General features: G+C 43.3%; 1 protein-coding gene across 1 annotated transcript in view; it reads left to right on the top strand.

Annotated features, from left to right (window-relative positions):
- The window catches only part of VPS36 (vacuolar protein sorting 36 homolog), an 83362-nt gene extending 77643 nt beyond the window's left edge, over positions 1 to 5719 (top strand). The window contains exons 13-14 of the mRNA XM_068267114.1: positions 386 to 462; positions 4565 to 5719. Of these exons, the coding sequence (XP_068123215.1) occupies positions 386 to 462; positions 4565 to 4658 (171 nt within the window). The 3' untranslated portion in view covers positions 4659 to 5719. The remainder of the gene's footprint in view (positions 1 to 385; positions 463 to 4564) is intronic.
- Positions 5720 to 14627: the final 8908 nt, after the last annotated feature.

Here is a 14627-nt window from a genome sequence, read left to right as displayed (position 1 = left end):
ACACATTCCGCCTCCTCTCTGTTGCCCGGTGGTGTTAGTGAAGGTGTGAGGAGAAGCACAGCAATTCCTATACAATCTTCCTCACACATTCCGCCTCCTTTGTGCTGCCGGGTGGTGTTAGTGGAGGTGTGAGGAGAAGCAGGCTGAACAAGCCAGCCTACATTCTTTTCCCAGGAGATCCCGGCCTTGTGTGAGATACAAGCCCTGTGTGCTCTGGGACCGCCTCAGGCCTTCTGTGCCTCCAATGTGACATGTCTGGAATAGCTGCACTGAAAGCCTTCTGGGAGGCATCCGTCTAAGATTTCCTTGCCTATATTGTTTGTTAAAATGACTAATTGGTGCACTTTTTCCTCAGATAGTTACTTTGTTTATTTTTTTTAACAAGGTGTCTGAAAAGGGATCATTAACGTCTGAAGAATTTGCCAAGATTGTGGGAATGTCTGTTCTGCTGGCCAAAGAAAGGTACCTGAGTCTGGTTACATTGTAACATAGGTCCTGTTTGCTATTATTATTATTGTTATTATTATTTAGTATTCATATAGTGCCGGCTAGGGATGATAAATGAGATGCAAATCATTTCTCATTGCATTCAAATTTTATGTAAATGAAATGCAGCTTGAACTTGGACCAATAAAATTGACAGGAAGTTATTCTGATTGAGCTGCATATCATTTACATGAAATTTGAATGGAAGAAGAAATTATTTGCATCCCCATTGATTATCCCTAGCGCCGACATCTTCCGCAGTGCTGTACAGAGTATTTAGTTTTCTAATTTAACTGTCCCTCAGAGGGGCGCACAATCTAATGTCTACTATAGTCTTGTGTCCATAATCTAGGGCCAATTAACTTATTTAAATTGTCTTCTATTCAAAATGTTGGAAGTGCTGTGCTGAGATAAATGTAGTATAGCTAGAGGTGCCTGTGGCACTGTAAGAATCCATACACTGATTTACATTTTAAACCCATCTAGAAATGTGTTGACTCTATCTAAAATCTGTTAGATATTCAGGACCACGCAATCTAAAATATATTATCCATTACACATTGACCAGGAAACACCCTAATCTCCAGAGACTTGTATGGGTACCTGCAGGTGTGAGTGGGCAGGACTGGTGCATGACGTACATTACAATATCTTAAAGAGGAACTCCAGTGAAAATAATGTAATAAAAAGTGCTTAATTTTTTACAATAATAATGTATAAATGATTTAGTCTGTGTTTGCTTATTGTAAAATATTTCCTCTCCCTGACTTACATTTAGACATTTATCACATGGTGACATTTTTACTGCTGGCAGGTGATGTCACTGGAAAGAGATGCTGCTTGGTTTTTTTGACAGTTGGAAACAGCGGTTATTTTCCACAATGCAACAAGGCTCCCACAGTGTGATGTCAGGACCTCAGAGCTGTGAGGCGCTAACATCACACTGTGGGAGGGGTTTCACCACAAAATCAGCCATACAGAACCCCCTGATGATCCGTTTGAGAAAAGGAATAGATTTCTGATGGGAAAGGGGGTATAAGCTACTGATTGGGATGAAGTTCAATTCTTGGTTACAGTTTCTCTTTAAGGCTAGGGTCACACTTGAATTGCATGCGTTTTAAAAAAAACATATGCAAAAATGCACATAATGAGTCATGATGATGCACAAAAAATGCATTGGCACGCTCAACAAGTTCATTCTTTCTGTAAACTGCATGCAGAATGCATGCGTTCATGCAATGCTTTCCAATGGTGAAAAAAAGCATGCGTTTTTGACTAAATAAGTAAAAAATTATTTTAACATTTTTTTTTACTATTAATATGAATATTCGTTAAAAAACGGTCATGCATTGGAAACGCATAAAGACACACAAAAAATGCAAATGCAGGAAAAATGCCCATGGCAGAAAACTGATAGGTTTCTGCATGGAAAAGTGTGACCTTAGCCTTCTACTACATGGGGCAGGTGATTCTTCATCTTATATTGGGTGTTGCAAGTTGATATGAAAGTAAGCAATAGATAAGATGAGAGCAGGGTTAGATTGTTTAACATATCTAAATAGTGTATGGCCTGCTTTAGCTCTTAAAGGGAACCAGAAACAAAGCACCCTCATGTATTTTACCATATAGATCAGTGGGAGCATTAGAGAAAACATATACCATGCTTTCTGTTTCATTCTGCACTGCACAGCTTGTTTTTTTAGCAGCCCTGATAAAATTCCCGAATGAGCATTCAGTCTGGCTTTGCTCAGGAATATTTATAGCTCAGTCTGTGTTCTCTCATGTCTTTTCAAGTCCAAGCCTGCCCCCTGCTGGCTCTGCTCAGGAATCATTATAGCTGAGTCATTATAGCAAAGCCAGACTGAATGCTCAGTCGGGGATTTTATCAGGTCTGATAAGAAACAAGCTGTGCAGTGCAGAATGACACAGAAAGCATGGTATGTGTTTTCTCTAATGTTCCCACTTATATATATGGTAAAATACATGAGGGTGCTTCGTCTCTGGTTCACTTTAATCAGAGTTTTGTGCAAGATGCAAAATGCCCTAATCAGCAGATGCCAACTACTGTATCCCAGAATAATCTGTTTATAAGAAAATGTATGGCGAGTATGCCAGTTACAAAGTCTTTTCACTGGTTGAAAAATGTAAATTGGCCTTTAAAAGAGAACCAGTCTTAACCATCTAAAAATAAATCAATGAACAGCATACAAATGCATATGAAACAGCAATCTAATACATTTTAGATAATGCCTTTGTTCCATTTCCCCCTAATATTTGGTGACTGGGATATCCAGTTCTGGGCCTCTAAAGTGTACTTCATTTAGACTCTCTTACATTCCAACCTGTTTAAAGTCCCAGGGGTATTCAGTAATGTCTTGTTTGTTCATAACACATCCATTTGTGCTGAGCACCCCTATAGTTCATGTAAGTTCCTTGTATTTATACAGTCCAGTCTTCAAGGGAAGCAAATAATGCAGAAGCACAAATGTAAGCAGAATGTCCAGACAAAACTCCCCGCCTGTAGATCTGGCAGGTGCACTGAGAATATCTGTTTAATCAGATATTAGCTGTGGGTTTTCTCTGAATCTAGTACCTAAAGTCTTATCTATCTGAGTATCTCCCCATTAGCAGAGCTACCGTAGTACAAGTTATTGAAGTGACTTGTGTGAGAGTACTTTTTTGGATTGAAGCCCTTGTTCAGACTTGTTTTTTGCATCAGAAATAAAATTCACAAGACCTCCCTTTGATATTGGAATAGATTATATTTTGTAAGGCATGTTGTTTTGTGAATTGCACATAAACCATTAATGCAGGTGGTGGGGAACCTAGGCTTAGGAGCCAGATGTGGCTCTTTTGATGGTTACATCTGTCTCACATACAAATCAGTAGGGGTTGATTCACTAAGCTACACTGCTCAAGCAGCGCAGCTTAGTGTGGCAGCGCAAGTAACATTTTCAAAGTAGTGCACGCTACTGGTGTAACAAGCACTACTAACTTACTTGCGCTACCCCAAAACGAACATCTGCTCCAATTGCCTCACTCTGGATCCTGTCAGGTCCGATGACTTCGTAGAGCGAGATCCCCGCACTTTGATTGGCCCAATAAGCTGCCTATCACTTAACAGGTAGCCTATTGGGCCAAAGGGCAGGGATCCCGTCCTACAAAGTGAATCAACCCTCAAGTCAGCTAGCTGATTGCACAAGCTGTTAGTCAGTATTTCTCCTGTCTGGCTCTCTGGGAAATTGCTGATGTTGCTGAAACCCAAGAGAAGCTGAAGACGTGTCTGACACTTCCGCTGCCCGGCGGATGGACTGTATACACATCACCATGGCAACAGGTATGTGAGCCCTACTGTCCCAGTTTGAAACATATTCTATGGCTCTCATGGAATTACATTTTAAAATGTGGCTTGTATGGCTCTCTCAGACAAAAAGGTTCCTGACCCCTGCGTTAATGCTTATTTTGTTTGTTTGTTTTCTTTCTTTTTTTTTCGCCTTTTATTTGGTTGTTGTTTCCGCTGTTGAGTTGACTTCCTGTGTCAGATGCAGCTTGGCTGGCCAGAGCAGTAGTCTATAACCCCACTCATACATCATCATACACAGGTGGCAGTCAAGTAGAGATGGGGAGGCTGTACTAGTTAGCTACCCTTTCACTTTAAATAGATCTTCTCTGTGTTGCTCTTGAGAGAGAGATGATCTTTTTGTGACCAGCACTGCAGCTCAACAGTTTCATTGTCTACTCCTGTCTAGTACACCTTCCCACACGAAAGGTGACAGTAAGCGTTGTGGAACCCTGCAAAATAGTGCAGGTACCTGCTTGCTGTGCTGGGCGCAAAGCAGTAATCACTGAGAAGTAGAGGGAAGAGGTGGGTGGGATCAGATGATGGCTCTGTGTGTTTGTGTACAGTTCACGTGACTTAATGTTTCAAAGAGAATTTTTCTGGAACAGCTGCCTCAAATATGAAAATTGTGTGAGGAGTAGTATAGTTATTTTTTCAACTCTGCTAAAATATAATATCTGGGAGGTGAACTAGGGCTTTATTATACAATTCTAACTGTACTATTGCTGTTGTTTCTAGACTTTTGCTTGCAGAAAATATGGGACATCTGTGCCGGGATGACTCCGTGGAAGGATTGCGCTTTTATCCCAATCGGTTTTTGACTCAGACTTAGAAACTGTTTGGAAATCTGTCGAGAGGAAGCTGAGAACTCATGTCAAATATGTCCTTTGCAGTGGACTTTACAAGGTCATTTCCCTAACTGATCATGAAAAGGACAGTTAATAAAAAACAATATTGGTATTTGTTACTTCCCCTGCTTTCCTGCTGCTGCGGAATATGAAGTGAAGTGGAGAGACTGGCTGAATATGAAGTAAAGCAAAGAGACTGACTCCCTGTGGCTGAACAATTGCTGAAAGAAAGATGATGAAGAAATAAGGACTGATGTAGAACATGCTAGAATTTATAGGACAACTGACACAAGAGGGATATGGAGGCTGCCATATGAATTTCCTTTTAAGCAATACCGGTTGCCTGGCTGTCCTGCTGATCCACTGCCTCTAATACTTTTAGCTATAGACCCTGAACAAGCATGCAGAAGATCAGGTGTTTCTGACATTATGTCAGATCTGACAAGATTAGTTGCATGCTTGTTTCTGGTGTTATTTAGACACCACTGCAGCTAGCAGTGCAGCCAAGCAACTGGTCTTGTTTAAAAGGATATAAACATGGCAGCCTCCATGCCCCTCTCACTTCAGTTGTCCTTCAAAGGAAGTCTGTCATTAAGCAGGGCACCAGAGATACGTCTCTGAAGTAAGCTGCCATTTTCTGAAGGGGCACTACATGCTTGTAACGGGGCCATGATGTTGAGCTTGACATCTTCTGTTATAGATGGACAACTCTAAGAAACTAGGATGTAGTTGCAGAATCGGAGGATGGCAGCTTCTATCTCAGGTTTCCCACGCAGATATTTCTGTCTTTTACAAACTAAATTTTAGTGTAAAGCTTGCATTCCCTGTCCTCGATATGGTGAACACATATACCAGTTTTCATCAAACTGTATTTGGTGAGGGTAGTGATTCATAAACGAGATCTCTGATGTATTCACTCCAAGGGGAAAACTATAATCAAGGGCAAAATGGTGCCCATTGGTGTGGGTGTATTAGAATGATTGTTAGCAAATGTAAGAAATCAGTGTTATAACTGATATCTGCAAATAAACATCTTTGTATCAAACACCAATGAGCTTCAGCAGTTTTTGTTTGAGGAGGTCCTCGAATAAGGGCTTGGATCATCTTGTCCTTGCTAAGCTTATTAGCTGCCTTATTGTTTTTAAAGCAGACCTAAACTGTTGCACAGGACAGAAGGTAAACACAGAGAAATCCACCCTATGTGTATTTAGAGTAAACAGTCTGTTTAATTCTCCCTTATCTGCAAATAATAAGTGTAATTTGAGCTGTCTGAACTGTGCCAATTATGTGCTAATATAGGAACACAGGAGGTTAACTCTTTCTGTGGTCCCATGAAACCAGGAAGTAGACACAGATTTATTAGAAGAGCTCTGTAAGCTGTAACAAAAATCTTTTTCTTTAAAGGTTATGTTGTTGTTTATCTTTTAGCACAGAGCGGAAGTTCAAGGTTTAAGTCCACTTCAAGTTCCACTACAGACTCTGTTTTTGCCAGAACCAGTCGGTGGTGATCAGCTAAGCCAACACTTTGCTGGAACTCAGTGAAAGTTTGAATTGGTTCGGTCAAGCTGCATGTAATGTAGGGAGCGAGGTCCAGATCATGCCTGAAGCTCCATCTATGACTGAATTCAATGAAAGAAAGTCACATGATGGCAGAGGGAGGTACAGAACATAACTGAATCTCTATCTGTTTACATTGTTCACATTGCGTTCGGCTCGTGTGTCCATCTGCATTGGGCTCTTTTTGAGGTGTATTTTTTTTTTCGATTCCCGGCGCTTGGGTGGGGGATTTGTTTTTTTTCTTAGCGGTTTTCTAAGCGTTTTTCCGAGCGGTTTTGTAATTCACTCCCTGATGCAGGTCAGGAAGTGAACTCTTTGACACGGAAAATAATAAATACAATGTATTTATTCTTAAAAACGCGAATGCAATCACTACCTAAAGCGATTTTGTGAGCGTTTTGCGTTGCTCCTATACCTTTCACTGAGGCGGAACCGCCTCAAGAATGGTACACGCTTTACTGAATGGACAGCGCACTACCCGTGCTGATATGAACCTTCTCATAGACATTCATTGTCCACGCGGTCGGGAGGCGTTTTTAAAAGCTGCACGCGGGCGAAAAAATGCTGAAAACGCCTGTAGTGTGAACAGGCCCTCAGTGGATATTAAGGAAAAAAGTCACATGGCGATAGAGGAAGGACAAGACCAGATCATGCCTGAAGGTTCATCAAAGCGTGAAATTAGGAGGAAGTCACAAGGTGACGGAGGGAGGTCCAGATCATGCCTGAAGCACTATTGCCCTGGTGGGGGAACAAGAAATTCAGCTACTGCAAGATAATTAGCAAATATTTATGAAGAATGTTCTCACATTATTCCTTCTGCTTTGAAATGTAAAATATGACTTTGCCTGAGGCAAGGCAATTAAGGTATCAGTTTATGAAAATTATAATTTTTAATCCAACCTAGGAAGCCCTGACCTCTAACTAAGTGGACCTGAACCATTGCACAGAACAGAAGGAAAACAGAGAACTGCACCCTGTGTGTATTTAGAGAGTTTATCCTGTTTCATTTCCCTTCATTTGTGTCTAAACACAAGTTGTAATTTGATCTCTACCCTGTGTCACCTGACTGCCACAGCAGAGATAGCAGGTAAGCTCATTTAAAAGCACAAAATGTTAACAATATGTCTGCTTCCATGAATCAGAAAGTAGAAACAGTGCAGATTAATTGCAGGATTTATATCAAAGAACAAAAAAATGTTTTTTGTTTAAAGGGAACCTGTACTGAGTAAAATTATTTAAAATAAACACATGAGGTAACTGCAAATGAACATTACATTACAACCTTGCCATCAGTTCCTCTCAGAAGCTCACCATTTTCTTCTGACAATGATACCTTCCAGTTCTGACAACATTTTGTCAGAACTGAAATATATCAGTTGCTGTCAGTTATTTATCAGTTGCTGTCAGTTACAGCTGAGAGGACAACTGATGTGCCAAGTAATGTCCATGTTTCCCTATGGCTTAAGTGGGCGATGTTACTGTTTAACAGTGTGCTGACCAGGAAGCTGTTATGGGGTAATGGCCATTTTTAAAATGGAGGACGGAGAAATCCCTTGTTCACAGTGGACAAACAGGACGCGGGAAAGGAGAAAGAGATTGAGGAGTAGATTACACGGGAGGTAAGTAAAACTTGTGTATGTTTATTTTGACTTTTAATTTTCAGTTCAGGTTTTCTTTAACCACTTGAGGACCTAGGGCTTTCTACCCCTTAAGGACCGGCCACTTTTTTTCCATTCAGACCACTGCAGCTTTCACGGTTTATTGCTCGCTCATACAACCTACCACCTAAATGAATTTTGGCTCCTTTTCTTGTCACTAATAAAGCTTTCTTTTGGGGCTATTTGATTGCTCCTGCGATTTTTACTTTTTATTATATTCATCAAAAAAGACATGAATTTTGGCAAAAAAATGATTTTTTTAACTTTCTGTGCTGACAGTTTTCAAATAAAGTAAAATTTATGTATACATGCAGCGGGAAAAATGTGGACAAACATGTTTTTGATAAAAAAAAAAACCCATTCAGTGTATATTTATTGGTTTGGGTAAAAGTTATAGCGTTTACAAACTATGGTGCAAAAAAGTGAATTTTCGCATTTTCAAGCATCTATGACTTTTCTGACCCCCTGTCATGTTTCATGAGGGGCTAGAATTCCAGGATAGTATAAATACCCCCCAAATGACCCCATTTTGGAAAGAAGACATCCCAAAGTATTGACTGAGAGGCATAGTGAGTTCATAGAAGATATTATTTTTTGTCACAAGTAAGCGGAAAATGACACTTTGTGAAAAAAAAAAAAAAGTTTCCATTTCTTCTAACTTGCGACAAAAAAAAAATGAAATCTGCCACGGACTCACCATGCCCCTCTCTGAATACCTTGAAGGGTCTACTTTCCAAAATGGGGTCATTTGTGGGGTGTGTTTACTGTCCTGACATTTTGGGGGGTGCTAAATTGTAAGCACCCCTGTAAAGCCTAAAGGTGCTCATTGGACTTTGGACCCCTTAGCGCAGTTAGGCTGCAAAAAAGTGCCACATGTGGTATTGCCGTACTCAGGAGAAGTAGTATAATGTGTTTTGGGGTGTATTTTTACACATACCCATGCTGGGTGGGAGAAATATCTCTGTAAATGACAATTTGTTAATTTTTTTTACACACAATTGTCCATTTACAGAGATCTTTCTCCCACTCAGCATGGGTATGTGTAAAAATACACCCCAAAACACATTATACTACTTCTCCTAAATACGGCGGTACCACGTGTGGCACTTTTTTGCACCCTAACTGTGCTAAAGGGCCCAAAGTCCAATGAGTACCTTTAGGATTTCACAGGTCATTTTGAGAAATTTCGTTTCAAGACTACTCCTCACGGTTTAGGGCCCCTAAAATGCCAGGGCAGTATAGGAACCCCACTAATGACCCCATTTTAGAAAGAAGACACCCCAAGGTATTCCGTTAGGAGTATGGTGAGTTCATAGAAAATTTTATTTTTTGTCACAAGTTAGCGGAAAATGACACTTTGTGAAAAAACACAATTAAAATCAATTTCCGCTAACTTGTGACAAAAAATAAAATCTTCTATGAACTCGCCATACTACTAACGGAATACCTTGGGGTGTCTTCTTTCTAAAATGGGGTCATTTGTGGGGTTCCTATACTGCCCTGGCATTTTAGGGGCCCTAAACCGTGAGGAGTAGTCTTGAAACGAAATTTCTCAAAATGACCTGTGAAATCCTAAAGGTACTCATTGGACTTTGGGCCCTTTAGCGCATTTAGGGTGCAAAAAAGTGCCACACATGTGGTATCACCGTACTTGGGAGAAGTAGTACAATGTGTTTTGGGGTGTATTTTTACACATACCCATGCTGGGTGGAAAAAACACCTCTGTAAATGACAATCTTTTGATTTTTTTACACACAATTGTCCATTTACAGCGGTATTTCTCCCACCCAGCATGGGTATGTGTAAAAATACACCCCAAAACACATTGTACTACTTCTCCCGAGTACGGCGATACCACATGTGTGGCACTTTTTTGCACCCTAACTGCGCTAAAGGGCCCAAAGTCCAATGAGTACCTTTAGGATTTCACAGGTCATTTTTGTTTCAAGACTACTCCTCACGGTTTAGGGCCCCTAAAATGCCAGGGCAGTATAGGAACCCCACTAATGACCCCATTTTAGAAAGAAGACACCCCAAGGTATTCCGTTAGGAGTATGGTGAGTTCATAGAAGTTTTTATTTTTTTGTCACAAGTTAGCGGAAATTGATTTTCATTGTTTTTTTTCACAAAGTGTCATTTTCCGCTAACTTGTGACAAAAAATAAAATCTTCTATGAACTCACCATACTCCTAACGGAATACGTTTGGGTGTCTTCTTTCTAGAATGGGGTCATTTGTGGGGTTCCTATACTGCCCTGGCATTTTAGGGGCCCTAAACCGTGAGGAGTAGTCTTGAAACAAAAATGACCTGTGAAATCCTAAAGGTACTCATTGGACTTTGGGCCCCTTAGCGCAGTTAGGCTGCAAAAAAGTGCCAATCATGTGGTATCGCCGTACTCGGGAGATGTAGTATAATGTGTTTTGGGGTGTATTTTTACACATACCCATGCTGGGTGGGAGAAATACCTCTGTAAATGACAATTGTTTGATTTTTTTTTTACACACAATTGTCCATTTACAGAGAGATTTCTCCCACCCAGCATGGGTATGTGTAAAAATACACCCCAAAACACATTATACTACTTCTCCTGAGTACGGCGATACCACATGTGTGACACTTTTTTGCAGCCTAGGTGCGCTAAGGGGCCCAACGTCCTAATCACAGGTCATTTTGAGGCATTTGTTTTCTAGACTACTCCTCACGGTTTAGGGCCCCTAAAATGCCAGGGCAGTATAGGAACCCCACAAGTGACCCCATTTTAGAAAGAAGACACCCCAAGGTATTCCGTTAGGTGTATGGCGAGTTCATAGAAGATTTTATTTTTTTGTCACAAGTTAGTGAAAAATGACACTTTGTGAAAAAAAAACAAAAATCAATTTCCGCTAACTTTTGACAAAAAATAAAATCTTCTATGAACTCGTCATACACCTAACAGAATACATTGGGGTGTCTTTTTTCTAAAATGGGGTCCGTTTCTGGGGTTCCTATACCGCCCTGGCATTTTACGGGCCCAAAACCGTGAGTAGTCTGGAAACCAAATGTCTCAAAATGACTGTTCAGGGGTATAAGCATCTGCAAATTTTGATGACAGGTGGTCTATGAGGGGGCCAATTTTGTGGAACCGGTCATATGCAGGGTGGCCTTTTAGATGACAGGTTGTATTGGGCCTGATCTGATGGATAGGAGTGCTAGGGGGGTGACAGGAGGTGATTGATGGGTGTCTCAGGGGGTGGTTAGAGGGGAAAATAGATGCAATCAATGCACTGGGGAGGTGATCGGAAGGGGGTCTGAGGGGGATCCGAGGGTTTGGCCGAGTGATCAGGAGCCCACACGGGGCAAATTAGGGCCTGATCTGATGGGTAGGTGTGCTAGGGGGTGACAGGAGGTGATTGATGGGTGTCTCAAGGTGTGATTAGAGGGGGGAATAGATGCAAGCAATACACTGGCGAGATGATCAGGGCTGGGGCCTGAGGGCATTCTGAGGGTGTGGGCGGGTGATTGAGTGCCCTAGGGGCAGATAGGGGTCTAATCTGATAGGTAGCAGTGACAGGGGGTGATTGATGGGTAATTAGTGGGTGTTTAGGGTAGAGAACAGATATAAACACTGCCCTTGGGAGGTGATCTGACGTCGGATCTGCGAGCGAACTATTGGTGTGGGTAGGTGATCAGATTGGCCGCAAGGGGCAGGTTAGGGGCTGATTGATGAGTGGCAGTGACAGGGGGTGATTGATGGGTGGCAGTGCCAGGGGGTGATTGATGGGTGGCAGTGACAGGGGGTGATTGATGGGTGATTGACAGGTGATCAGTGGGTTATTACAGGGAAGAACAGATGTAACTAATGCACTGGCGAATTGATAAGGGGGGGGTCTGAGGGCAATCTGAGCGTGTAGGCGGGTGATTGGGTGCCCGCAAGGGGCAGATTAGGGTCTGATCTGATGGGTAACAGTGACAGGTGGTAATAGGGGGTGATTGATGGGTAATTAGTGGGTGTTTAGAGGAGAGAATAGATGTAAACACTGCGCTTGGGTGGTGATCTGATGTCGGATCTGCGGGCGATCTATTGGTGTGGGTGGGTGATCAGATTGCCCGCAAGGGGCAGGTTAGGGGCTGATTGATGGGTGGCAGTGACAGGGGGTGATTGATGGGTGATTGACAGGTGATCAGTGGGTTATTACAGGGAAGGACAGATGTAAATAATGCCCTGGCGAATTGATAAGGGGGGGGTCTGAGGGCAATCTGAGCGTGTAGGCGGGTGATTGGGTGCCCGCAAGGGGCAGATTAGGGTCTGATCTGATGGGTAACAGTGACAGGTGGTGATAGGGGGTGATTGATGGGTAATTAGTGGGTTTTAGAGGAGAGAATAGATGTAAACACTGCGTTTGGGTGGTGATCTGATGTCGGATGTGCGGGCGATCTATTGGTGTGGGTGGGTGATCAGATTGCCCGCAAGGGGCAGGTTAGGGGCTGATTGATGGGTGGCAGTGACAGGGGGTGATTGATGGGTGGCAGTGACTGGGGGTGATTGATGGGTGATTGACAGGTGATCAGTGGGTTATTACAGGGAAGCACAGATGTAAATATTGCACTGGCGAATTGATAAGGGGGGGTCTGAGGGCAATCTGAGCGTGTAGGCGGGTGATTGGGTGCCCGCAAGGGGCAGATTAGGGTCTGATCTGATGGGTAACAGTGACAGGTGGTGATAGGGGGTGATTGATGGGTAATTAGTGGGTGTTTAGAGGAGAGAATAGATGTAAACACTGCGTTTGGGTGGTGATCTGATGTCGGATCTGCGGGCGATCTATTGGTGTGGGTGGGTGATCAGATTGAACGCAAGGGGCAGGTTAGGGGCTGATTGATGGGTGGCAGTGACAGGGGGTGATTGACAGGTGATCAGGGGGGATAGATGCATACAGTACACAGGTGGGAGTCTGGGGGGGGGGGGTCTGGGGAGAATCTGAGGGGTGGGGGGTGATCAGGAGGGGGCAGTGGGCAGGGGGGGAGATAAAAAAAAAAATAGCGTTGACAGATAGTGACAGGGAGTGATTGATGGGTGATTAGGGGGTGATTGGGTGCAAACAGGGGTCTGGGGGGTGGGCAGGGGGGGGTCTGATGGGTGCTGTGGGCGATCTGGGGCAGGGGGGGAGAAATCAGTGTGCTTGGGTGCAGACTAGGGTGGCTGCAGCCTGCCCTGGTGGTCCCTCGGACACTGGGACCACCAGGGCAGGAGGCAGCCTGTATAATACACTTTGTAAACATTACAAAGTGTATTATACACTTTGTATGCGGTGATCGCGGGGTTAACATCCCGCCGGCGCTTCCGTATAGCCGGCGGGATGTTGCGGCGGGCGAACGGTGACAGGCGCCGGCGGAGGATCGCGTCACGGATGACGCGATCGCTCCGCCCATGCCCTTAGAAGGACCGCCGCCTCTGTGGGTGAGCCGGTCCTTCAGGGCTCCACTTCCCGGCCGCCTCTGTGCGTTAGGCGGTCGGGAAGTGGTTAAAGGTTATTATGCTGCTGTGTATCTTTTAGAGCAGAGAGGAGTTCTGAGTTCAGGTCTACTTTAAGCTCATATAGTCCTGATTTATTGTGTGATTAGACTGACCTTTCCAGATCTGATTCAATGTAGATTCAATCCATTGTTCCCTTTCGATTTGAAATTTTAAAATGTTTGTATCAAATTGCACAAAGGTTGTCTCATTAACCATTGTTCAGGCCATGGCAATGGGCGTAAAGCCATAACTAGGAAAAATAAATACCTAGTAAAGATGCAACAATACACCATTTGATTGATCACATATTTCAAAACAAGATAAATAACATTTACAGTATATTGCGCTTTTCTCCTGGCGGACTCTGTAGGCAGTAGCAGTGTTAGGGAGTTTAGCCCAATGTAACTTATGAATTAAGAATTAATGTGCAGACACATACTGGGCCTGCGCAGTACGCTTCTGGTGATGTCAGCGGGAGTGAGGACACGGCAACGCAGGCGCAGTGGTTTTCATACTTTAAAGTCTGAAATTCCAGCAATGAACCAGAGGCGGGGCCGGAGCATTGGGGAGTGGCTGCGCAGGCACAGGATGTCTGCGGGGGACCATTAGAAGCCCCGAGTAACTTCAACTCATTTTCCTCTGACCCCCCTACAGTGTCCCTTTAAGGAGGAAGTCGGGGTCTTGCAGAGCGCGGGGGACCTGGCAGCGCTGGGGGGCAATGACCCCCCCTTGCCCTTATGGAAAGGCTAGCCTTATGTGCAAAAGTGGTACAGATGCCTAGATTAAGGATTCTGGGAGGTTGTTCTAAGCAATTTGACTTCAGATTTGCTACTTTTTTTTCCCTACACTGGATTTGATAAATCTGCCCCATAAATGAGAAACTTCTGCTTTTATATGACCCGGTATGAATGGATTTTCATATTTGAAGCCAAAGTTCAGTTTTTGTTTTTAAAAAAGAGAAAAAACACTGCTGCTAGCAGCCAGTAGAGATGCGTGTTTTTACGTGAGTTTCCTGCCTAAACTTCCTGGTGGGATTGCAGTGTATGGACGAGACAATATACCACCACACAATGGGAGCATGGCCCGGTCTATGCTGCTCTGTTTCCCCTTTGCCTTAGTTTGTGATAGAGGCAGAGAGGGGAGTAGTCCATCCTTTTCCCTCTCCACCCTTCCTTCAGGGAGGGGATAGTATTAGCTGCAGCTTGTCTGGGGAGACTGCTGAATCAAACCTTTCCTATCCACTCTAG

Source organism: Hyperolius riggenbachi, chromosome 2, assembly GCF_040937935.1.
Source record: "Hyperolius riggenbachi isolate aHypRig1 chromosome 2, aHypRig1.pri, whole genome shotgun sequence".
NCBI classification, from domain to species: Eukaryota; Metazoa; Chordata; class Amphibia; order Anura; family Hyperoliidae; genus Hyperolius; species Hyperolius riggenbachi.
The sequence above is the reverse complement of the archived record's forward strand: the minus strand, read 5'-3'. Positions and strand labels throughout refer to the sequence as shown.